The 23,069-nt window shown below is 34.4% G+C and overlaps 2 protein-coding genes across 4 annotated transcripts; both read right to left on the bottom strand.

The window, feature by feature from the left end:
* Positions 1-183: 183 nt before the first annotated feature.
* Positions 184-10,433, bottom strand: LOC7487728 (probable UDP-N-acetylglucosamine--peptide N-acetylglucosaminyltransferase SEC). Its single transcript, XM_002319094.4, has 27 exons — positions 9,922-10,433; positions 9,602-9,750; positions 9,410-9,508; positions 9,259-9,309; positions 7,404-7,520; positions 7,162-7,218; positions 6,544-6,663; positions 6,073-6,135; positions 5,892-5,970; positions 5,210-5,319; positions 5,036-5,089; positions 4,887-4,954; positions 4,677-4,779; positions 4,297-4,499; positions 3,773-3,869; positions 3,289-3,360; positions 3,110-3,186; positions 2,825-3,026; positions 2,560-2,727; positions 1,821-1,931; positions 1,647-1,733; positions 1,444-1,571; positions 1,251-1,333; positions 1,050-1,155; positions 803-949; positions 583-703; positions 184-489 (listed from the first exon to the last, which is right to left on the bottom strand). The coding sequence occupies exons 1-27, from the start codon at positions 10,085-10,087 to the stop codon at positions 385-387; spliced, it is 2,943 nt and encodes a 980-aa protein (XP_002319130.2). The 5' UTR covers positions 10,088-10,433; the 3' UTR covers positions 184-384.
* A 4,166-nt stretch (positions 10,434-14,599) lies between these two features.
* LOC7487727 (probable leucine-rich repeat receptor-like protein kinase At5g63930) lies at positions 14,600-19,233 on the bottom strand. 3 transcript variants are annotated; one of them, XM_052446225.1, is made up of 3 exons: positions 18,635-19,230; positions 15,896-18,421; positions 14,600-15,138 (listed from the first exon to the last, which is right to left on the bottom strand). In XM_052446225.1, exons 1-3 carry the CDS (start codon positions 18,810-18,812, stop codon positions 14,735-14,737), a joined length of 3,108 nt encoding a protein of 1,035 aa, XP_052302185.1. In that variant the 5' UTR covers positions 18,813-19,230; the 3' UTR covers positions 14,600-14,734. The 3 variants fall into 3 exon arrangements, with proteins under 3 accessions (XP_052302185.1, XP_002319129.1, XP_052302186.1); XM_002319093.4 differs by having other exon boundaries at positions 15,896-18,814; positions 18,939-19,230; XM_052446226.1 differs by having other exon boundaries at positions 14,988-15,138; positions 15,849-19,233.
* Between the last annotated feature and the right edge of the window lie 3,836 nt (positions 19,234-23,069).

The following is a 23,069-nucleotide window of genomic DNA, read 5'->3' as shown; positions in this document are numbered from 1 at the left end:
TAATAACCGTCATTAAGCCTTTTCCTCCTACATAAACGGCCGGATTGAATACGGACATTGTATCCTATCAAAGCACATCAAACGGTTTACACAAACTTGGCTGAAGTAACAGTTACCCCCCCACCCCCTCTCTCGTCAAAATGCATGCTCAAAGTTATATAATAATTAGCTAAATAAGCAGAATGGGATCACAAGCACCAATTTTATCATTTCATTTCTAGCCCAAAGTTGTTGAAAAGAGAGCGAGCGAGAGAGAGGAACTGAATTCATCCACGGATACGGGAAACACATCACAATTTCATCTGAATAATTGACCAATTTTTTTCCTAAATATTCTGTACCTCCTTTTTCTTTGCTCTTATCTACAATCCCGTCTGACGAATCTTATGGGAAATCAAAATCATTTTCAGCAACCTTAAAGTGGTGGGGTTGCTGGCCTGAGCAATGAATACTCCACATTTTGAAATATGCCCTATCCAGGTTTCTAACCTGCATTTGCAAAAACAAGAGATTGAACCTTTGTCCCTCGTACATGCAAAACACATTGTAATTGCAAAAAAGAAAGCTTCAGCTTAAGATTACCCAGCGTCTTGTGTCAAACAGAGGGCAAGTCATACGGGCTGCCTTCAGTCTATTTGTTAGAGACTGAAGCTTTGGCCGGTTTAATGCAAGAGACACGGCCCTCTCTTCATATTCTTTCATACTGCAGACAAGGGCAAAAAAGCAAGAAGATAAAACTCACAAGCAACATGTATATGGTATAAGAACATGCAAAGCCAATTCAAGAAACTGCATACACTACCTGCTTACAATCATCTCGTCCCCAAGTCCAGTGGCAAGACAGAGTGATCCAGCAACTCTAGTAGCCATTTTCTCAAGGGGCATGGTCACCATTGGCAAACCTGCCCACAGAATATCTGTCCCTGTGGTATGGGCATTGCATAATGGCCTAAAATAAAAACCCAACTATCAATATCCAAGAAGCCCCCAGGCAACAAATTGACAACATTCAGTAGTGAATGAATGAAAGTGAGATGAAGAACAATTACGTGTCAAGAAATAAATCTGCCAAAGCACTTCGTCTGATGTGCTCTTGTTTCATGGCAACATCTGTGAAAATAATTTGGTCTGGCTGCACCCCTTGGGCAACAGCATCTGAACAAAGTCCAGCAATTGTTAACATAATGCCACAAGCTAGAACCTATGTGAGCTTGTGTTCCTTATGAGAGGTAATAAAGATTTTCACTTACATGCACGGAGTCTCATTTCCCCTGCAGCAGGGAACCTAAGGAGCCAAAGTGCACTGTTGGGTACACGTTTAAGAATGTTGCACCTACAACATTCATTAAATATAAACATGAATTTTAAGAAGCCATATGCTACAATCTTTCACATTAATAAAAATGAATCTAATGGAAGGGATGTCCTTTAATGTTGGATTACCAAGTATTAAAGATTTCAGGATCCATTTTGTACAGCTGATTGAAGCATGCAAATATAAATTTATCTTCAGGGAGGCCATAATCAGATCGCTTGTGCTGGCACGTTGGATCCAACACATCCAAATTTTTCTGAAAGCAATAGTAGTGGTTTTAAATATACATTTTCGATAACAAAGCAAGCATAATAAATAGTCTGGGACTAACCTGTTTATAATCATTCACAAAGTAGCAATGCGGCAGGTGAACCAGCTTTTCAGAATAAATATGTGAGAAACGGGTGGGTGAAACAAACTGAAAGGAAAGAGAAGGTGCATCAGAATCCAGACAACAAAGACAAAAAAAGAACCCAGCAAACAGCAAAAGCCGTTCCCTTCCAACCTCATCAGTGACCAAATAATCAATGTATGTTGCTCCTGTGGTCCCAGGGAATCCCATGTATGAAACCTGTATGGGTGCAGGCTGCATTGCAAATATTTCATTTCTTGCCCCCTGGATAAATATACACAGAGCAAGTTAAAAGATGGAATTCAGTTAATGATTTGCAAATTTAGAATGGGTAAAGCCATTAGTAACCGTACATGCAGACTATAGGTACAAAGTCATTTACCAAAACCAAGCATGTTCATAGATGTATCCACTTAATGTGAATACATCTATAATGAATAAAAGCATATGATATTATGCCATACAGCCTATAAAAATAACAGACTTTAAATCTAATGATGATTACCATTCTACAAAACCTCAGAAAGATGGAGATGTAGAACCACCGACAGAACACAAATCAAGATAGCCAATTCTTTAAGAAAAAACTCAATTTATTAGATGTAAAGTCATAACACTAACAGAATGCCTAGGTAAGGTGCATATAAATATAGGCAGCAAACCAAAAAAATTAGGAAAATCCATTTGATGGTTCTATTCATTAAGAAAACTAAAGTCCTATTTTAACACTAATTTATTAATGCTAATATTCTGAAAAAAAATACTAAAAATCTAGAATAAATATCCAACACAAAAAAATCCTAAATAATCAAAGATTAATTCTGATTGTTGTCTTTCTCCATTGACCCATCAGGTGGTGAATTGTTTTAGGAAAAATTTGAACTGAGCATACCTTGGTATACCCATTAAGGTTGATAAGGATTTGTATCTTGTCCTCATTAATTAGTTTAGCAATCATATCAGATGTCATGGCAGATACATCTATAAAATGCTCAGCTTCAAACTGGGTCCGCTGCCTCCACTCGGTACCATCATTTGGACTCAAGGCATAGCAGAACACCTGCACATCTCGTTAGCCTTAACATGCATATGTAGTGGGAAAAAACAGGGGGGAAAAAGAGGGAAGGCCAGAGAGTGGCAAATCAAAATTTACATACCTCAACATTTTCTCTGTTGTGCATGCCAAATACAGATCCCATAAGGTGTGACAAGGGATGGTTCCCAAAGTCACTGCTCACATATCCAATCCTAAGTCTCCCGCTTCCACGCTCATGCTTAACAGCAAGAGGGGCAGGATGCTTGAAGGGAGGAAGGGCAAAACGAGATGCAATTATGGAGCAATGAGCCGCGTATTTACGACTGTGATATGGAGGGATAAAATTATGAACAAAAGCTTAGATCATAGATATCAAGTACAGCTCAGTCCAAGACAATAATAACACCTGATTTCAAGTGCAAGCACTGGATCGATAGGATATGCAATAGCATGAAAAGGCTGCACACTAGGAAGAACTGCCATCTGAAATTAACAAGGCAATTAGAAAAGTTTGTAACTCCTGTGACAATACCCAGGTGATAAACAAAATGAAGCTTACAAATAACAGACATCATAATTTCTTACCGAAATCTGTCTCCTAATAATCCCTTCAACTTCATTGAACATTTTATCACGATCCTCCCAGCAGCAGACACACTAGAAAATGAAAAATGAGCAATAAGAAAGCATCAGTACACACAATGAAAGTTTCACACAGCAAACAGAATGCTTCAAAATCCAACTGATTAGCAGAAATAAGCTGAAATGGAAAAAATTGAGAACAAAATGTACATATACACGAGAGAAGATGCAGCATATTTGATGGTCAACTCATCAGAATTGACACCAGAAATTGAGAGAGAATGTACTTCATAATAGATAAATCACATCATTTATGCATATGGAAAACAAGCAACATTTATCAGGACAAGTGAAATGATAAAAGGAAAGGAGCAGCTCAGTTTGACAAGTCAGCTTTTACACTATAAACCTAACACAACAAATATATGCAAATCCAGGTTAAACCCACTACAAGAACAGCGCTGTGTGAGCATCACTTAAACAATACCTGCAAAGTATGTAGCAGGTTGCATGTTGCTTCTGGAAAGTCTGTTCGCAGAAGCAGTGCCTTCCTATAGCTCTTTATAGCAGCCTCCACATGTCCACTGCATGCAATGAAAACAAATTCATCAGCAGACAGCTAGTTGTCATTGCCAACATGAGTATTTTCAATACTATAACATGTGATGCATTCCAATCCAATAGTTGATTTATAGACAAATAAGTTTTCTCCCCTCAAGTGGAATTGAAGAAACATTTGGGGGGGCATCTCAACAGCACCCATAATTGCAGCAAACCAAATATATCATAACTTAGCAGCTTCCTGAATCAGAAGCTAAATACACCACTTTTTGAGATCGTATGAATAGCTAGCAGATCAAACAGGATGACATTCCCATTGCAGAAATCAAAGGTAGGGTAAGCAACCAAGCCTCACTCAACCAAATGAAACCTTTTCTCTCCACCCATCAAGCATCACTAATAAGAGCTATTCCAATTAAATTGGTTCTCAAACTAGAAACTAGAAAGCACCTGTCTTTATAAGCTGAAGCCAAATTTGCATGGGCTTCTGCCATGTTTGGCCGGATAGTGATAGCATTAATGTAGTCTTGAATTGCCTCACTTACTCTACCAATCTCCTTGTAAGTGTTGCCCCTATTTACAAGTCCATCAGCTGCCAAAGGTTCAATTCGAAGAACCTCATTATAGCATGATATAGCATCTGAGTAATTTCCCTGCCAAGTAAAAAAAGGAATGTAGTAGGAACATCCAAGGAACAATGAAAATCCACTATCATCAAGACAGAGTACTAAGAGAGAAGCACAACTATAGTGCAGATGTCCTTTCTGTTCAATTGCAAATGGAACATTGATCATAGAAATGCTCACTGAAAGCAGTCCAGCTACCATTACCTGTTGTTTATAGATTACAGCAAGATTACTGAAAGGAGCAGACAGCCCTGTTGTGACAGCCAGAGTGGCCTTATAACATGAAGCAGCAGCAGCAGACATGTTCCTGCATGAACAAAGAACTCTCATATAAACCCCAGCTACTTCATATCCTATATCTATTTGACATCATAAAATCATTTATTAAAATATCAAAGATTCAATTTCATATACCATTCCATATATATATTCCCAAGATTGGTAAGTGCTTGCGGGTGGTTTGGTTGTAGTGAAAGGCATTGCTAAAGCCAACAAGAAATAAAAGTTAGAAATTACAAAACAAGCAAACTGCAGTGGTAAAAAAAACCAAAATGTCAACCTACATTATAGCATTGGATTGCTTCATCCACTCGACCAACATCTTTCAATGCATTTCCCTTCCAGTTGGAAAATAAATCCGAAATTCTGATTAGTAAATATCAAATAAAATGAACATGATGATTTAAAATTGAAAATACACAGAAAATGCAAGGCTGTTAACATAAAGTGAGACCAACCAAGTTATTGTAAGCCTCTAAAAATCTCTGATCACAAGCAATGGCTTGCTTATAATGAAGAATTGCCAAATCCAGTTGGCCACGCTCATAATATGTACTAGCCAAATTTCCTGCAGTGTATTAAAAACAAACTAATCAGTCACATAATTTTGAGGGGAAAAAAGTTCTGCAACCATTAAAACAGAAAAACATGAAAGTGGATGAGAAGTATCTCGTCACTCCCAACACTAAATTTGCCAATGTAGGGGGAAATTAAGCAAACAGCCAATAGATCAATAATAGTTTCTTCTGACAGACGGAAAATTTTCGATTTAGTCATCAAATAAATAATAAAAAAACCAACAGAAAAACCAGGAATGAGGATGAAAGAAGCAACAAACAGACTTGCTAGGGTTGGGAAGGGGAAGGTCTGGATCTAAGCACAATATTTGCTATAAACAGGTTCTTCTAGCAACCATTATTTACATTTTCATAGAAGAATAGTAGTAATGATTATTTAATAATAACAAGAAAGGAAACTCAGTAAAAGATAGCTTTCCGAAAGACAATACAGATGTACACTCCAAAAACGACATGCCAGTAATACAAGTTAAGCCATACAAAGATTCACTAGGAGCATTTAGTGTTGAGAATAATTTCAAAAGTCCAGAACTACTATGGCTGCAAGGCAAAACAAACTCACCAAAAGCCATTGCATATTTCGGTCGTGCCTGAACTGCTTGCTGATAGCACACTATAGCCTCTTGTGGCATTCCTAAGGCCTGGAAAGGGCAAATAAAACACCTTAGTTTCCTCCATATGCCAATGTCAGACCAGGCAGAGGCAATTTCTCAACTTTAAGGGCACAAGACATGACAGCTTACCTTATAAACATTTCCAAGATTTAGGTAGGCATCAGGAAATTTAGGTTTAAGTTTTACAGCTTCCTGCAATTTTTGTAGTACAAAATGCAATCAGCAAGCATTCAAACACTGAAGGAAGAAACAGGACCAAGAAAATTTACAAACAGAGACTATTCAGCAACTTCAATATAATATATGGTGACGAAATAAATGCAGATTGGTACTGGGAGGCATTCACAGCTCACAGCAGGCAGTCAAAATCAAACTCCAAACAGAAAGAATTGATGGTAACTAATTGCTAAAGCAATCAAAAGAAAAACTTTTGGCAATGTTTAGACATGATGACTATACACAGTATTTGATTCAATATTCCCACAATAAAGAAAAGTTGAGACAGTGGCAGCAGTTGACGCAGATTGTCAAAGCAAAGAGGACCACAATTGAAACTCGACCTGGAAAAAAAGGCAAAAAAATTGAAGCTATCAGCTGTACCTTATAATATTGAAGAGCTCTGTTAAGATCACCAGACTCCATAAAGAGACCAGCAAGATTTGACCACGCAATAGCAAAAGTTGGTTGTATCCGTAGAGCCTCAAGGTAGCAACTGTATGCCTGCACAAAATGTTAGATTCTGACAATTTCGTGTCTTCACATGGAAGTTACAACTAGATCAACCATCATCTGAGCCCTGTCCTGTTGGTAACAACTTGATATCTGTATCGAACTGTGAATTAAGACACAGTTCCACACAGGAATTATAATGATCAGTAACTTTTCTGGAAAGGAGAGAGATGCACAATACACACATATACATGGAAACAATGATTTCCTCCTACAAGTGAAGAGGAGAAGTTGAGCCAGGTGAATCCAATAGAGCTTTTGCTCATTCACTCAAACTGGATTACCAAGTTGCCAATGAACCGATCAGGATGCAAACTGATCCACTGGTATCCTAATCCTAGCTATGGGCATGGCAACCAAAGAGGGTATCAACAATCTTAAGTAACCCAAATACAATAGCCCAAAAAATATTATGTCTGGGCTAATCACTAAGAGCAATAAGGACTAAGAAACTAAATAGCAGTGCAGTTTTCATTCATTGACACTTACTTCTTGCACCAATCCTTGTGCCTTCATTAAGTTCCCAAGATTGCTATGAGCATCAACCTACAAGACAATTGATGAAAATAAGCAAGTAATGAACTCTCACAAAAATCCTAATACCATCTGCGCATGGTTGCTAGCATAGAGCAATAAAGAATGCGCAAGCCATAAATTTTCTTTTCCTCTGGCCCATCTAATTGAAAGTGAACCAGATCATCATACTACCACATTAGAAAAAAAAAATATACCAGATGAGGATTCAATGTCAAGGCCTGACGACAACACTGCGATGCCTCATTAAGTCTTCCCTTTCGCATGTATGCACTAGCCAAATTTGACCAAGCATCAGCAAAGTTGGGTCGAAGCTGCAACCAAGTATGCAAAAACATTAATTATTATCATAAGAAAGAAGCCAGCATACATAGGTGGTACAGTTATAGAAGAAAAGAAGGAAGGATATGATCCAATTAGACATTCAAGATCATGTGCCAATCTAATGAAGAATAGTCCCTTTATAGGGTATTTCTGCAATTTCACAGAATAGGGGGTTTGCTGGAATGTAAGTTTAATTATGTTCCTAAGATTTTAGCAATAGATAGCAATTAGTGGTCTTTTCCTTAATGGTTATGGAGTTCTCTTTACTTTTTCCTAGTACTAGTTGGTTTTTGCTTAGATTAGAACTTTTCTAAAGTCTATGAATATCAACACTGTAATAGCTTCAGAACACAGTTATTTTTTAGAACAAAATTTTGATTTATCAAGATGTTGACATCTTTGATTGACTCAAGCCAACCTGAGCAATCCTGCCAAATTCGCAACTTGAATCCAGCCACCACCGTGGTGGCTGAAAAATCAGGAGAGTGGGGTTCGCCATAAAAATCCATTTTTCACCCAAAAACACCCTAGAAACCTCAATAAATCAATCTCTTAACTCAAAACACCCTAAATCAATTCAAAAACACAATCAAACTGAAAAAATTCTCTCCCGACCACAAGCTACTTTTTCAGGCAACATGAAAGCCAAAAACCACCACCATCAAACTCATCTCATCAAATGGAATCCTTCAACACCAAGCTTGGCCATTTCATTCGTCAAAATCGACCACTCTCCTGCCATTTCCCAGTAAGTTTCTCTCTCCTCTCTCTAACCCAGGGACTAAAAAATAAACAAAATGAACTTTGGGGCCAAAATGAAAATTGTCACTAATTTGAGATTGGCTATGCCTTTTCTCTATCTTTTAATTTGGTACCATAATTTCAATTCTAATTTCATCTAATTAAGCTATAGAAGGATTCAATTAAAAGAAAAAAAAAGTTTGAAAATGAAAAAATAACAGTGAAGCACACTAAGGAAACCATGCTGGTTTAGTGTGTACACACACACACACATATATATACACACTTGCTCCATGTATATAAACACATGTATGATGCATGCATGTCCGTATTGATGTTTTTGTTCGCAAGACTTGGTCATTTGATTCAGCTATGACCAGTAACTATAGTTCTCAAGCCTTCTGCTGCCTAAGAAATTGGTTCTCAATTATGTCCCTATTCCATCCATTGATCTTCTAATTCCTCCTAGTCCTCTAATTTCAGTTGCAATCATTGTCACAATATAACTTCTTTAAGGATTTCTAGTTATTAGAAACCACAGAAGATGTCAAGTGACTAACTAGCAAAAATCATCAGATTTTATAAAGATGGATTTAAGAAACAAAATAGGATCACAATTCACAACCAGGTTCATAGGCAGGTTGGATCAGGTCAAGATTCCTATCTCAACCCAGACCAACACAGCATGCTACAATCTTGTAGGGATGGGGTCAAACCCAATTAACAGGATCCTCACTGCCTCAAATAAAAAAATGGGGAGGGAACAAAGGTTAAGATCCCATACTAATTCTTCCCTAATACTCAATATTAAGCAAGAACCATTCATATGAACTTAATACTATTAGATGCCATTGCGAAGTAAGCATTCACAGAGTCTAAATCAGATAACAAACTCTGTTTGCAATGATAAATCTTCTAAATAACTTATTTGATGTCTATGAAGAATAGATAGTTAGGGGAGAATAAGTTTAATAACTGCACACTAACCTCAATGGAAACCAAATAGTATCGAATTGCAAGATCAATATCACCCTTCTCCTGTATTATTATTAAACAAAACATCACCTTCATCAGTAACTGATCCCTATCCCATGAATGACCAAATCATCCATACACACAACCAAGTGATATTAATTACCTTCCAAGCATTTGCCATGTTTCCATAACACTCCGCAAAACGTGGCTCAAGTCGAAGAGCTTCCTCATTTTTTGCAATGCACATATCATAATCTTGCAACTGTAAGCAAGAAAAGGACAAAATAAAATTATGGTTCTAGCCAAAACAAAACAAAAATATCAACCCTGACAAAGAAATGAAAAAAGAAACAACCTGATAATAAATAGCACCCAAAAGAAGAAGATTATCAGTCCGCTGCGGACTTCTCTCATAAACAACACTGCTATGCTCTAATGCTTGTTTGTAATTCCCAGATTTGTACAGCTGATGCGCCAGCCCCAAGTGTGCGTCTTCATCCACAACTGCTTTCAAAAATGTTACAAAACTTTCAAAATTATACTCAAATTCTCCGAAATTCGAAAATCGATCTAAAAATTCAAATTTTAACTGAATAAAAAAACAAAACAAAAGGTAAAAAATTGATTAAAGACAACTAAGATACTCGTTAATCAATTAATTAAAAAATAACTAACCTTCATGATGAGAATCACGGCATTTAAAAGGCAACAAGCTCAAAGCAGCCGAAGAAGCCGCCGAAACCGAAGCGGGTGGCTCGATCTTCACCTGGAAGCCACCGACGGCGTCATCGCGAGCCGAACCAAACACAACCGGCCGAGCTCCGTTCTGCAACGAAATCATCTCGATCTCCCTCTCGCGCAACAACAAATCAAATTCCAATCATCAAAATGAAACAGCAAAATCTCGAGATCAGATCAGATCGCATCAAACGGCTGATAAAAATCCAGACGATGAAGAACTCGATATACAAAATAAAAAACCCTAAGCTAATTAATTAAAATTAAGGAGTATAATATAATTGAACTTTGGGTTTTATTTTTATTTTTTTCGAGTTTCTTTTGCTGCTTCGATTTTTCGCTTCTTTTCGAGGTTTCTGGAGTGAGAGGTTCAAATAATGCGCGTGGAGTGGTGAGGAGAGATCAGAGCCGTTGAGCAGTACGGTGATGATGCTAATAGATTAGAGTAATGTGAAAGGGATTCAGTTAGTTCTGACACGTATCTATGTAACTTCTTCTAGTTTATAGCTGGCTTTTGTCTTTATTCCCTTAAAGGATTCAAAGCTTCCCCAACTACCTTTTTTTATTAGTGATGCAAGGTTACTTTTTTCTATTTTACAGATGTAAGGTAGTGTTTTTATAGTTGTTATTTTTTATTAGTATTTTTTATTTAAAAATATATTTTTTATTTTTTAAAATTTATTTTAAATATAAACACTAAAATCATTAAAAAATATTTAAAAAATTCATTTAAAATAAAAAATTAATTTTTTAAAGCATATTACCTCCAAAAATAAACATTGCCGACATTGTTTAGAAATAATTTTTTTATTTTTTTATTTTAATATATATTTAAATAAAAAATACTTTAAAAAATAACAGTTATTACACTCTTAAACACCCCTCAAGATTATTTTTAAAAAAAATATTCAGATCAAACTCTGAGGGGTGTTGCTTAACTGGTTAAGCTCTGAGATTGCTCCTTATAAATTACCAGTTCGAGTCTCACAAACCTCAGAGTCACTGAAAACTTACATGATCGTTAATTTTAGGGCCCGTATAATTAATTAACGAGCGCGAAAACTAGCCCGGACACTCACATTAATATATATATATATATATATACACAAATCAGTGCTCCAATTATTTATATGGTTTCAATTTAGCAATATTATGATTAAAAATTATACAATGCTCACATAAATTAGGCAACATTTTTTTTTATGACTCTAAGGTAGGTTAATTGTTTTCGGTGACAGGAAATATAGTGATACAAAATAATTTTGAAGATTTTAGGGCAATATCGTGTATTTTTTTTTATTTTTTATTTTTAGCTTTGAGGACTCAAGAGTAATCACACACAGTGTTGGTAGCCGATTCACAATTTCTCACATTTCCTCTCGTGGTTGTTTTTACCATTACCATTTATATGGTGGCAAGAATTATTCATTGCTGTCCTGTGATTTATAATTAATAGTAGTAAAAAAAATTAAATTTATCTTTGTAGTTAATTATCTTGAATAAACCAATAAATAAATAAAAAGGCAGTGACTGGTTCCATTATACGGAATATGCTCATTTTATCCCCAAAAAAAAATGAAAATACAATCACATTTGACGGTATCAAAATTTAAAAAAAAATCTTAAGAAAACTCTTAAAAAAGATAATACTTTAAACGATTATCCAAATTTATATATATGAAATGAGGCACATCAACAGTTAAAAAGGCAAAGTGAAAAAAATTTCAATTTAATTTGATACATAAAGATATTGTGGTTTCCATTTATTGGCACTTCAAAATATATATATATATATATATATATATATATATATAAATTAATTGGGTTAACTCGATAAATCTGAGATCCGTGTCATTAAATTCTGATAACTAAATAGAAAAAAAAATTAATATCAATAAACTAAATTAAAAAAAAGGCATTAACATTTTCACCATAGACTGCATTGTACAGTCCACAATGAAAGGCACAAAAAGAAAGAAAAAAACTAAAGGCATGATCATTTTCACTATGCACTGCATATAATATTAAAATATGAAATTGGAAGAAAAAAAACTAATGAATAAAAAGAAAAAATAATTTGAATCAACTGGGTTAACCTGCCAAATCAGGTTAACCCGTCAAACCTGGGATTCGTGTAATGAAAGTGTGATAATTAAATAGAAAAAATATTTAATATTAATGAACTAAATTAAAAAAAATTAATTAAAAAGGAAAAATCAAAGAGAAAAAAAACTAATGAAGAAAAAAAAAATCTGAATCAACTGGGTTAACCCGTCAAACCAGGTTAACCCATTAAATTTGGGATCCGTGTCATAAAAGTCTGATAATTAAATAGAAAAAAATTAATATTAAGAAAGTAAATAAAAAAATTAATTAAAAAAAACAAAGAAAAAAGCCAAAAAAAACTAAATGCATCAATTTTTTACTGTGGATTGCACTGTGCAGTCCACAATAAAAAGCTTAAAAAGAAAAAGAAAAAGAAAAAACAAACAAAGGCATATGCCCCTGTATAAAAAATATAAAAAATGCTAAGATCTAAGAGTTTTAGGTATTTCTGCAAAAGTATACCCAAAATCCCTGGATCTAATTGCAACGCTTAATCCAAAAGTAATATTTATAATATTAATAATAATATTAAACTTACATGACTCAAGTTTAAGTAAGTCTGACTGCAACACCAGACCCAAGAGCTTTGGATGTGAATCTGGCTGCAAGGCCGTGTCATAAAAGTGTGATAATTAAATAGATTAATTAAAAAAAAACAAAGAAAAAAAACCAACAAGAAAAAAAAAACTAATGAAGAAAAAGAAAAAAAAATCTGAATTAACTGGGTTAACCCTTCAAACCAAGTTAACCCATCAAACCCGGAATTCGCGTCATGAAAGTTTAATAACTAAATAGAAAAAAAAATTGACGGGTTAGTCCATAATTAACCGGGTTAACACATGAAACCAGGTTAACCTGTCAAACCCCGGATATGTGTCATGAAAGTCTGATAATTAAATAAAAAAAATTTAACATTAACAAACTAAACTAAACGAAAAAAATTTATTAAAAAGAAAAAAAAAATTCCAGGTTAACTCGTCAAATCAGGTTAACCTGTTAAACCCGGGATCCGTATCATGAAAGTTTAATAACTAAATAAAAAAAAATTAACATTAACAAACTAAATTAAATAAAAAAAATTATTAAAAGAAAAAAAACAAAAAAAAAATTGACGGGTTAACCCATAATTAACTGGGTTAACCTGTCAAACCTGAGATATATGTTATGAAAGTCTGATAATTAAATAGAAAGATATTTAACATTAACAAATTAAAGTAAACGAAAAAATTAATTAAAAAGAAAAAAATAAAATTGGGCTAACTCATCAAATTAGGTTAACCTGTTAAACTCGGGATCTGTATCATGAAAGTCTAATAACTAAAAAAAAAAAAAATTAACATTAACAAACTAAATTAAACAAAAAAAATTTATCAAAAGAAAAAAAACAAAGAAAGAAGCAAAAATAAAAAACCCGAAAGGCATAAAAAATAAAAAGCTAAAAAGAAGAAAAAATAGACAGCTCAAAAAACAGAAAAAAAAGATAGCTCAGGAAAAAAAAAAAAAACTAAAGCATCAATGTTTTACTGTAGACTGCACTGTGCAGTGCACAATAAAATACTAATACGTTTTAGTATATGTTATAAAATAATTAAAATAACATTCTAAATAAATTAAATGTTGAGAGAAGTATAATATTTATATAAGTTAAAGCTATAAATAGGTATGTCATGGCCAACTATAAACCGTATGAAGACTATAGAATGTATATTATGCATATATCTAATATAGTATAAGAAATTGAAAAACATTATGCATACTAATATATTAGATTAAACAAAATTAAAAAGAAATACTTACTTGTTGAAGTATTTTAAAATTAAGATATAGAATGTATATTAAGTTTTGTTAATGTTAATAATGAATATTTTATTTTTAAAATTTTAGTGCTCCGCACTTGGTATAAAAGATATTTGCAATATGTTTATGAAGATCCCAGCAACATCATTTTATTTAGTTTTATTTCTAAATAAGGTCTACGAACATAAAAAAATATAACTCAAGTATCTCTTAACAAAATCAAACTTAAATTCTAAATTTGAAAAGAAAATAAAGTTCAAAACAAAAGAGAAAACACTTAAAACTGAAGTGAGAAAGAATATATCAAATATGTAAAATAAAACTTTAAACTTATTGTTGTTAATGATGAATCCTTTGTCCTTAAAATTTTAGTGTTTTTTATTTAGTGTAAAGAATATTTACAATAAATTTTTAAAGATTCCAGCAATATCATTGTACATTGCACTTTAAAACAAGGTTTACAAACATGAAGAATAAATTCAAACAAAGTTTTAATCTTTTAAAAGTGAATGAACACCATTTTTAATTTGATCTCAAGTGTGTTCATTAACCGTGTTTAAACAATTTCCCAACAGTTGTTGGCATGGCAAGACCCACTTCTGGCAAAATGCAAGGGATGCCAGGATAGATATCTCTATCAAGACTTGGCTTCTGGCGATATAGGTGGAGGATTCTGCCAACTTAACACATTTTAACTTGCTTTAAAGTTAGATAATCAAAATGGAGATGAGCAATATTATTGTGTTAGGAATATACAAGGCAGTTTTTGCTTCTCTTAGTGACTTGCACTAGGATGATTTAACTACTAAAAAAATCTTTCTGGTAAAGAAAACTCTAGTGTTATTTATTACACATGTACAATAAGTTCGTCGCTCGAATTACTATGATGACTCGGCGAGGAGGAGGAGGAGGAGGAATCTAAGTGTCCTTCGAGCTTATTAGACTCAATAAGCATCAAAACAACCTCTCGCATTGTTGGTCTGTCAACAGGAGACATGCTTGTGCAGAGTAAAGCAATTTTCATGACAGTAATCATGTGAGGGATTGTGTTCTGATCTTGCACATTGACTCGATCATCAAGCATTCCAGGTGATAAGGAATGGACTTGAATGTAATTTCTTACCCATGATACAAGATCGCCGCCTTGATCTAGTGGTTGCACGGGTGTTCTGCCAGTCAGCAATTCCAGTAAGACTACTCCGTAGCTGTATATGTCGCACTTTTCGGTGACTTTCAGAGTGTATGCATATTCTGTCATTGAGATCAAAATATTCGTCAGCAATATGAAGGGCTATACATAAGTAGAAGGCAAACAGTAGTAACTTCATGGCCAGTAAGAAACTTTTAACCTAGCAGACTTGCTATTTAAAACCTTGTTCTGCTATACTTGATCTATGGAAAAGCTGTACTGGACATCGGAGGCAAGATTAAATTATTATGAACTTTTGGCGGTCACTGTTTCAGACAGATATTACAGGTTTAGAGTTATAGTGTTTGGAAAAGTGTGATATCAGTTGTTTTTTTAAAGTGTTTTTTTGTTGAGAAAAAAATTAAAATAATATTTTTTTATTTTTAAAATTTTATTTTTAACATCAGCTTATCAAAACGATTCAAAAATAATAATAAAAATTTAATTTTAAAAAAATCAAATTATAACTAAAAACATGTTGAAACTCACTCCAAAACAACAGTGTTCCTTGCTGAATTTTTGAAACTCACAAGTTAAAATTTAGAAATATCAGTTAGAAGCTCTAGCTTTTAATATGTTGATAAATAAGGCAACCCATGCATTATTCATTTGCTCTAGCTCCCAGTGCAATAGCAATTTTCTCAGAAAGGGTATCAGTAGGAATGGAGAAATGGCTTGACAGCACTTTGATAGTACAGTTAAAAAACTGACAGTTAGATTTAAGACAGGAAATGCAGAAGCATCATGAATAAAAGAACTTAGGATAGCTTACCAGGAAATGCAGAAGCATCATGAATAAAAGAACTTGGGATAGCTTACCAGGGGCAATATAGCCATAAGAACCAGCAACTGCAGACATTGATTTTGAATGTGGCATGTCAATCACCTTAGCTAGTCCAAAGTCCCCAACACGAGCGTCAAATTTTTCATCAAGCAGAATGTTATTAGACTTTATGTCACGATGAAATATTCGAGGCTTGCAATCATGATGCAAATAAGCAAGACCGTGAGCAGAGCCGAGGGCAATCTTGAATCTTGTCCGCCAATCAAGACTAGAGGGTGATCCATGGAGCAATTCTCCCAAGCTACCCTTTGCTAAGTATTCATAAAGAAGGAGGTTGGAACCCTGGTGGTAGCAGAAACCATACAGCTTCACAATATTCCGATGCCTGATATTTCCCAAAGTCTGAATTTCAGCACGGAAACTATTGTCAATATTGCTTCCCTCCCTGTTAGATGCTAGCCTTTTAACTGCAATGATACGACCACATGGCAAGTCTGCCCTATATACAGTTCCACAGGCTCCTCTTCCTATAACGAAGCTATCATCAAAATTCTCAGTGGCCACAACTAAGTCCTGGAAAGTGAATTCATCCTTGGGGGAAAAGTAAATGTCTGAAATGGGAGAAGAGGATGATTGATCTTGCAAAGGAGCGACCATATCGACAGGACGTCTCATGAAGTATACAATGACTAAAATTAAAATGAGAGAAATCCCACCAATGACTGCTGAAATAATAGCTATGATTTTCCCTATACGAAGGCTTCTCCCTTCAGCATCTGAGGGATTAGACGAAAAAGATGGAGATCCATTACAATTGCCAAAAGGTCCACCACAAAGCCCCTTGTTCCCAAAAAAGCTGCCGATGCCTGTCTTTTGAAAGAGTGACAGGGAAGGTAAGGGCCCTGTTAAGTCATTGTTAGAAAAGTTGCATCCAAGCAAGCTAGATAATTTCTCAAAGGAGCCTGGGATTTCACCACTCAAATGATTGTTGTTGAGCAGCAGAAATTCCAGCAACACAAGATTCCCAAGCTCTGTGGGGATTGGCCCAGAGAGATTGTTGTAACTAAGATTCAGTGCAATCTGCAAGCTCAAAATGCCACCTAATGTAACTGGTATCTCACCGGAAAATAAGTTGCCTCCCATTTGCAAGTAAGTTAAACGCGACAAATTTCCTACTTCCACAGGTATATTCCCAGAAAGTTGATTCTCTGAAAGCATGAGAATCTCGAGTTGGGAAAGGGCTCCTATCTCACTTGGTATAGCACCAACAAAACTATTCCTGGTGAGATCAAGCCGTTGAAGCATCTTGCAGCTAAAAATCTCTGCTGGTATCACTCCGGTGAGAAAATTCGATGAGACATTAAAAATCACCAGCTGAGAGAGTTTGCCTATCTGTCTTGGCAATTCACCATTAAAATAGTTACCTGAGAGATGCAGCCTTTTCAAAACATGACATTGACCTATCTCTGGAGGAATTGGCCCAGTGAACTTGTTCTGATCCAATTCAAAACTTGAGAGGTTCACCATCTTACACAAACCCGACGGGAAACTCCCCACAAGGCCATTTGCAGCAAGATGAAGTTGCACCAGTGGCTTGCAATTTGTGACCCCAGTTGGGATATAACCTGTGAGATTGTTTGACCCCAGGTTCAGTAAAATCAGGTTTTCATTTCTGCAAAGATGCCGCGGGATTTCTCCTGTTAAGTGGTTATTTGACAAGTCAACCACCCAAAGTTTGCTGTAGACTCCAAGTGCTTGAGGAATGATGCCACCCAGTGAGTTGTTGAAGAGCTGCAACATAACCAGTTGCTTCATATGCTGGAACCCCATAGGAATAGTACCAGAGAGATAATTGATGGAGAGGTCAAGCTTTGTCAGGTTTTCCAAAGTTGTGAGCTCATCTGGTATGACACCGTTAAGCTCGTTCTCAAAAATATACAGCAATTGCAGCCCAGATATCTTTGTCAGCTCAATTGGTATCTCTCCGGTCAACTCATTCTCGGAGAAGTCAATCTCCACTGCAAAAGATAGATTCCCAATTTCTTTTGGGATTGCTCCATTCAAGTTATTTCCGTAGAGGTATAACTTCCTGAGAAATAAAAGATTACCAAGTTCCTGGGGCATAGGCCCCTCAAGTTTGTTATGGTAGAGAGCGAGGGTCCCCAAATTGGTGCAATTGCCCAGCTCCTCTGGAATAGACCCAGAAAGCTGATTAGACCAAAGGATCAAATCTGTCAAATTCTGAAGCATTCCAATTTCTTTTGGTATTTCTTCACTTAACTGATTTTGTGCAAGACCAAGATATTCCAAACTCTCACATCCACCTATCTCTGAGGGTAAGCTTCCCGATATCAAATTCTGCCCTGCCCTAAAAGTCCTCAAGTTCTTAAGGTTGCCAAGAGAAGCAGGCAATGGACCAGTGATGTTATTACTATATGCAATCAATAGTGACAGAGAGGAAAGGTTTCCTATCTGATCAGGAAGGGGCCCTGATATTCTGTTGTTGGCTATATTCAAATCTGTCAAACAGGAAAGCTTAGCTAATTCTACAGGGAGCTGGCCTACAAAAAGGTTATTGTCCAGATAAAGAACCTCCAAACTTGAACAGTTTCCAATCTCGCTAGGTATATTTTTGGACAAGAAATTAAAAGAAACATTAAGAAGTGTCAGATGAACCAATCCACCTATACTTGGTGATAAAGAACCGGAAAGATTCATTGAATTCAAATCAAGACGCCAAACTACTTGATTGTAATCACTGGTGCAATTCACACCTTTCCATCCACAAGGAGTGGAATCATTAGGATTCCAGTTGCTAAGATGGTTATAGGCGTCACCAATTCTACTCTTTATATCCAAGAGGTATTGTCCCTCAGCATTTAGCCCCATGGACTGGTGAAACGAAAGGGAAATAACAAATACAGTGAGCATGCTATATGATATTCTCTCCATGCCTGTCAAATAGAAATGAGTTGCATTCACATGAAGAACAAATTATTACTGAAAACAAGACCAAAACATACGCTACCCAGATACAAACAAAGACAACCAAAAGCAATATTGACTCTAGCTACATACCTCTAAGAAGAAGGAACCAAACCCAGGAAACCAAACTCAGACTTCTGGGAACTGAAAGTAGAGGACTTTTTGAACTTTACAGAGAATTTCCTACAAGGAAGATCTCTAGTTTTGAGTGTAAAGAGTCATGACTACATTAAATCAATGGTTCAAGTTTTCGTGTTTTTAAGTCTTTGAAGTGCATTGTAATGCGACAAATGTCAGCTTCTTTTTATCATCATAAAGAATTAACAGAAAGCTTAGACTTTGTTTAGTCTTCTATGTAATGATCAACAAAATATTTCCTACTTGGTTTCAGAGATAGCCCATTCATAATTATATATATTTTGTATTGCAAATAATTTGCCTGTATGCATCCATGCATGCATGCATGTGTGAGAGAGAAATGGCCGACAAAGCATGAGAATTCTTTATTCCTCCTACTCCACCTCTACATTATTTTAGTGCTAAAACGAAAGTGTATCGCCTTTCCTTCTTTCTTTCTTGCTTTCAAGCTTTAACTTTGTTGTATTTGTTCTCATCTCCATGTGTCTGCTACTTGGCACCTCATAGAACTTCCTTTCTAAAGGCTTTTGAGGTAAAATATATGGTCACGTGATTTGCTTTAGATTGGCTCGGTGATTCATTAGATTTGGACATTCTCTTGGCTCTCTGCCTACCTCAGTTCGTTTGCCCTATTGCATGGATGGCTAGAGATATCCAACCTTGCCCTCTAGTTGTTCTTGATTGATGTTTGGAATGTTTTGTATTGTGTTTTGGAAGGTTTTTTTTTTTTAAAAGTTATTTTTTTCTTTAAATTAATATTTTTTTAATGTTTTCAAATCATTTTGAAATGTTGATGTCAAAAATAACTTTTAAAAAATAAAAAAAATATTATTTTAATATATTTTAAAAAACAATCACTACCATACTCTACTATTCTCGTGACATTAATTTTATCCTCAAATTCTTTACTTAATAGATATCGACGAGCTTTTTCACCTTCTTAGACCATGTCTTTTCTTCAATGACCACTCCATAAGTGGTCTTTGTTGGCCTAACATTACCGTTCACCAGAGCAATGATTTTGAGAGCATACAGTCCACATTTAGATAGGGTTTTTATTTAAAATTATATAAAATAAAAAATATTATTTTAATATATTTTCAAATATTTTAAACTATAATCATTATCATCTTCACCGGACACCGTGTTAATCTATATATCTGTATGGGCATGAATGATATACACAAAGCCATTGCTGGTTTGTGATGCACAAATTAGTATTCCATCCACAGCTATGATCCACTTAAATAATCTCATAATTTTATATTCACACAGGATGAGCTTTTTTATTTTTAATTTTTATTTTAATTTTTTATGATCTAAGATGTGTCATTGCTGATGTCTCCACTCAAACATCAAGAGCCATGCCACCTGTTTCAATCCTAATATTCCATGCTATATGAATATTTCCTCCAAGTTTGGTCATCACATGTCTGTAGAAGTATATTATAATTCTTTTTCTTAGGTCAATATAATAATTCTTGCAAGCATTATTATAATACTGTTGCATGTTCAAAGCATGGGGTCCCATGATCAAGGTGGCTGTAATAGTTAAGAGGCACCACCCACATTATCTGACTCTCCTTTTATATTAGAGATTGAGATAAGTCTAGAAATTGTTATTTATAGGAAACCCAGATAAGAATAATTTCTTTTTTATTGGGTTGAATGGTGGAAGAAGTGTACAAACAGTGAAGGGATATAAGAAATGGTTTTTTCATGTCAAAATAATATAATTGTAAATTTTGCTAATATATATATATATTGACGGGCTCGAATTCTCTTGAAATTCGAACTTGAACTCTTTCGAAATCCATGGAATTTAATTCAGGTACTTCAATCCGAATCTGAGCTGCAAAATTATGTCGATGTTGAAAAGTTGACAGGAATCTTGCAGAGGATGTTGACAAAGGACTTTAATAAAGAAGAATCTTTCAGGTCCCGAAACAGCTTTTAGCAGCCGGATCTTGCTGCTACGAGCGCTGATAGAAAGAGAAGTCACTTCCATAGCAGTCAGGAAAACTAGTTGTTCGTCTAAACCAGAGTGAATTGATCCTGTTAAAGAAGCTATCTTTTGCACTACATGGGCCATCTCATTAGGTGAAGTGCATGGTGCAAGCTGAGATATATATATATATATATAAAAGAATGGATTGTTCTTGAGAAACACAGGACTGAGGATTTTTAGAAGGCCACCATCCTTCAGCTGTCTGGGGACAGTGTAATGTGCATTGAATTTCTTCCACCATTTGATTTTGATTTTGATTTTTCCACAGAGCTGATGTTGTCCTGGTTGAGAAATAGAGTGATCCCAGGATAAAATCCAAGTAATTTTAAGAGTATACGAAGCATTTTTGTAATCTTGATAAGAAAATGTTTGAGGATAAAAGCTCTGTGAAAATTGCTTTTTAGTAAGAATATTTTGATTCCAATCAACAGGAGTTAAAACTTTTAAAATTAAACAATCTTCTCTGGATTTTTTTTGTCTACAGTGTGAGTAACTTTGAATCCACCAATATAGATTCATAATACTATCTGGTTTTCTTCAATGATCATGGAAAATAGTGAAAATCAATACGAAACACAATTGACATGGAAAATAGTGAATATTATCTCTTATGCCTCGGGCTGATGCTATTTTTTCCCAACATAAAAAAGAAGAAGAGATGTTAACGTGATCTAAGTACACGAAAAAAAAAAAACATAAAAAAAAATTGAGACATATATTATTAACTTGATTGAATTTAATAAATTTGACTAATTTATCAAGAATAACAATAATAAAAAATAAAATGATAATACATAAATTTAAAAAAAAAAACAAAAAAAAACTAAATCTGAGCCTATTTGGATTAGCACGTCAAATATGCAACTTGATCGTGAAACTAGGGATTACCATTCAAAGCAAATTAAATAAAATTATGAATCTCAATTATCAAACAATCTAATATTGAATGATGAAATTAAAAAAATAATTAATTTTTTTATTAAAAAGAAAAGGAAATCAAATGTTGATGGAATTTATATGATAATGAAGAAAAAATAAAAGAGAATGCAATAACCACATAGAAAGCAAAAAGAAAAAAAAATCTAAGCTTAATTTCTAGCAAACAAAATATTGAAGGAAAAAAATTAAAGAAAATAATATAATAAAAAAAAGGTTGAAAAAACTTGACCCAAATCCACCCGAGTTAGCATGCAAAATAAGTGACTCGGTTATGATATCAGGGTAACCACGTCAAAAACAAATTGAATAAAACTATGACGCTTAATTATCAAACAACCTAACGTTGAAGGATGAGATAACCCAGATTATTTTTAAAATATGTGAAAATACAATAGAAAACAAATAAAAAATAATAATGGAGTCCAATCTCCTTTTAAATAAATATTAAAAGATAAAACTGAAAAAACACGAGCTTATAAGAATGAAAAAAACCAAGAAAACCCGTGAAAATCTCTTAAATCTGAGTTAATCTCCTAAAATCACAACCTATGAAATTCTAGATTTGAGCTCAATCTAGAGGCTCAACCCCCAACTAATTTAATATTGAATGATGAAATCAAAAAAATATATTTTTTTAAAAAAATTCAAAGTAAAAAAATAGCAATCAAAACAATAATAACCAAATCTGATAAGGAAAAAAAATCAAAGGACGGTGAAATCATTAAAAAATTTTAATTTTAAAAATTATCTCAAATAAAATAAATAGAAATACCAAATCTAAGAGATGAAAAAAAATAAAGGAGGATGAAAGTGAAAAAATAATTAAATTTTATAAATTATTTCAAATAAAAAAAATAATAATCAAAAGAATATTGATCAAAATAGAAATACAAACAAATTGAAGAGCTACTTTGAAAAATTAGAGAGCCAGGCAATGAAATAGACGAGGAGAGAGAACATAAAAAAAGGGTTGTCGGGACCAAACCAAAGATCTTTTGGCCACACGCGCTGCCTGATAATGGAGGTGCCTCCAAGATGAATTGAACACCGCCTTGAAAATCATTGTTTGGTCGCTAAATGACATAACACATGCCACTTAAAAAGTATTGGGAACTCCTACAAGCTGGTGCATGCATTAC

The sequence above is a fragment of the Populus trichocarpa genome, chromosome 13 (genome assembly GCF_000002775.5).
Source record: "Populus trichocarpa isolate Nisqually-1 chromosome 13, P.trichocarpa_v4.1, whole genome shotgun sequence".
Classification (NCBI taxonomy): Eukaryota; Viridiplantae; Streptophyta; class Magnoliopsida; order Malpighiales; family Salicaceae; genus Populus; species Populus trichocarpa.
The sequence above is the reverse complement of the archived record's forward strand: the minus strand, read 5'-3'. Positions and strand labels throughout refer to the sequence as shown.

Bases quoted from the DNA above. Each gene is read 5' to 3' on its own strand.
- LOC7487728 (XM_002319094.4), bottom strand. From the start codon at position 10,087: ATGATTTCGTTGCAGAACGGAGCTCGGCCGGTTGTGTTTGGTTCGGCT. The intron at 9,509-9,601 runs GTTGTTTCTTTT...TCTTGCTTACAG, and splicing joins TGGGTGCTATTTATTATCAG to TTGCAAGATTATGATATGTG. The intron at 5,320-5,891 runs GTGAGTTTGTTT...AATACACTGCAG, and splicing joins GAAATATGCAATGGCTTTTG to GAAATTTGGCTAGTACATAT.
- LOC7487727 (XM_002319093.4), bottom strand. From the start codon at position 18,812: ATGGAGAGAATATCATATAGCATGCTCACTGTATTTGTTATTTCCCTT. The intron at 15,139-15,895 runs GTAAGCTATCCC...TCTCAATGACAG, and splicing joins TTATGGCTATATTGCCCCTG to AATATGCATACACTCTGAAA.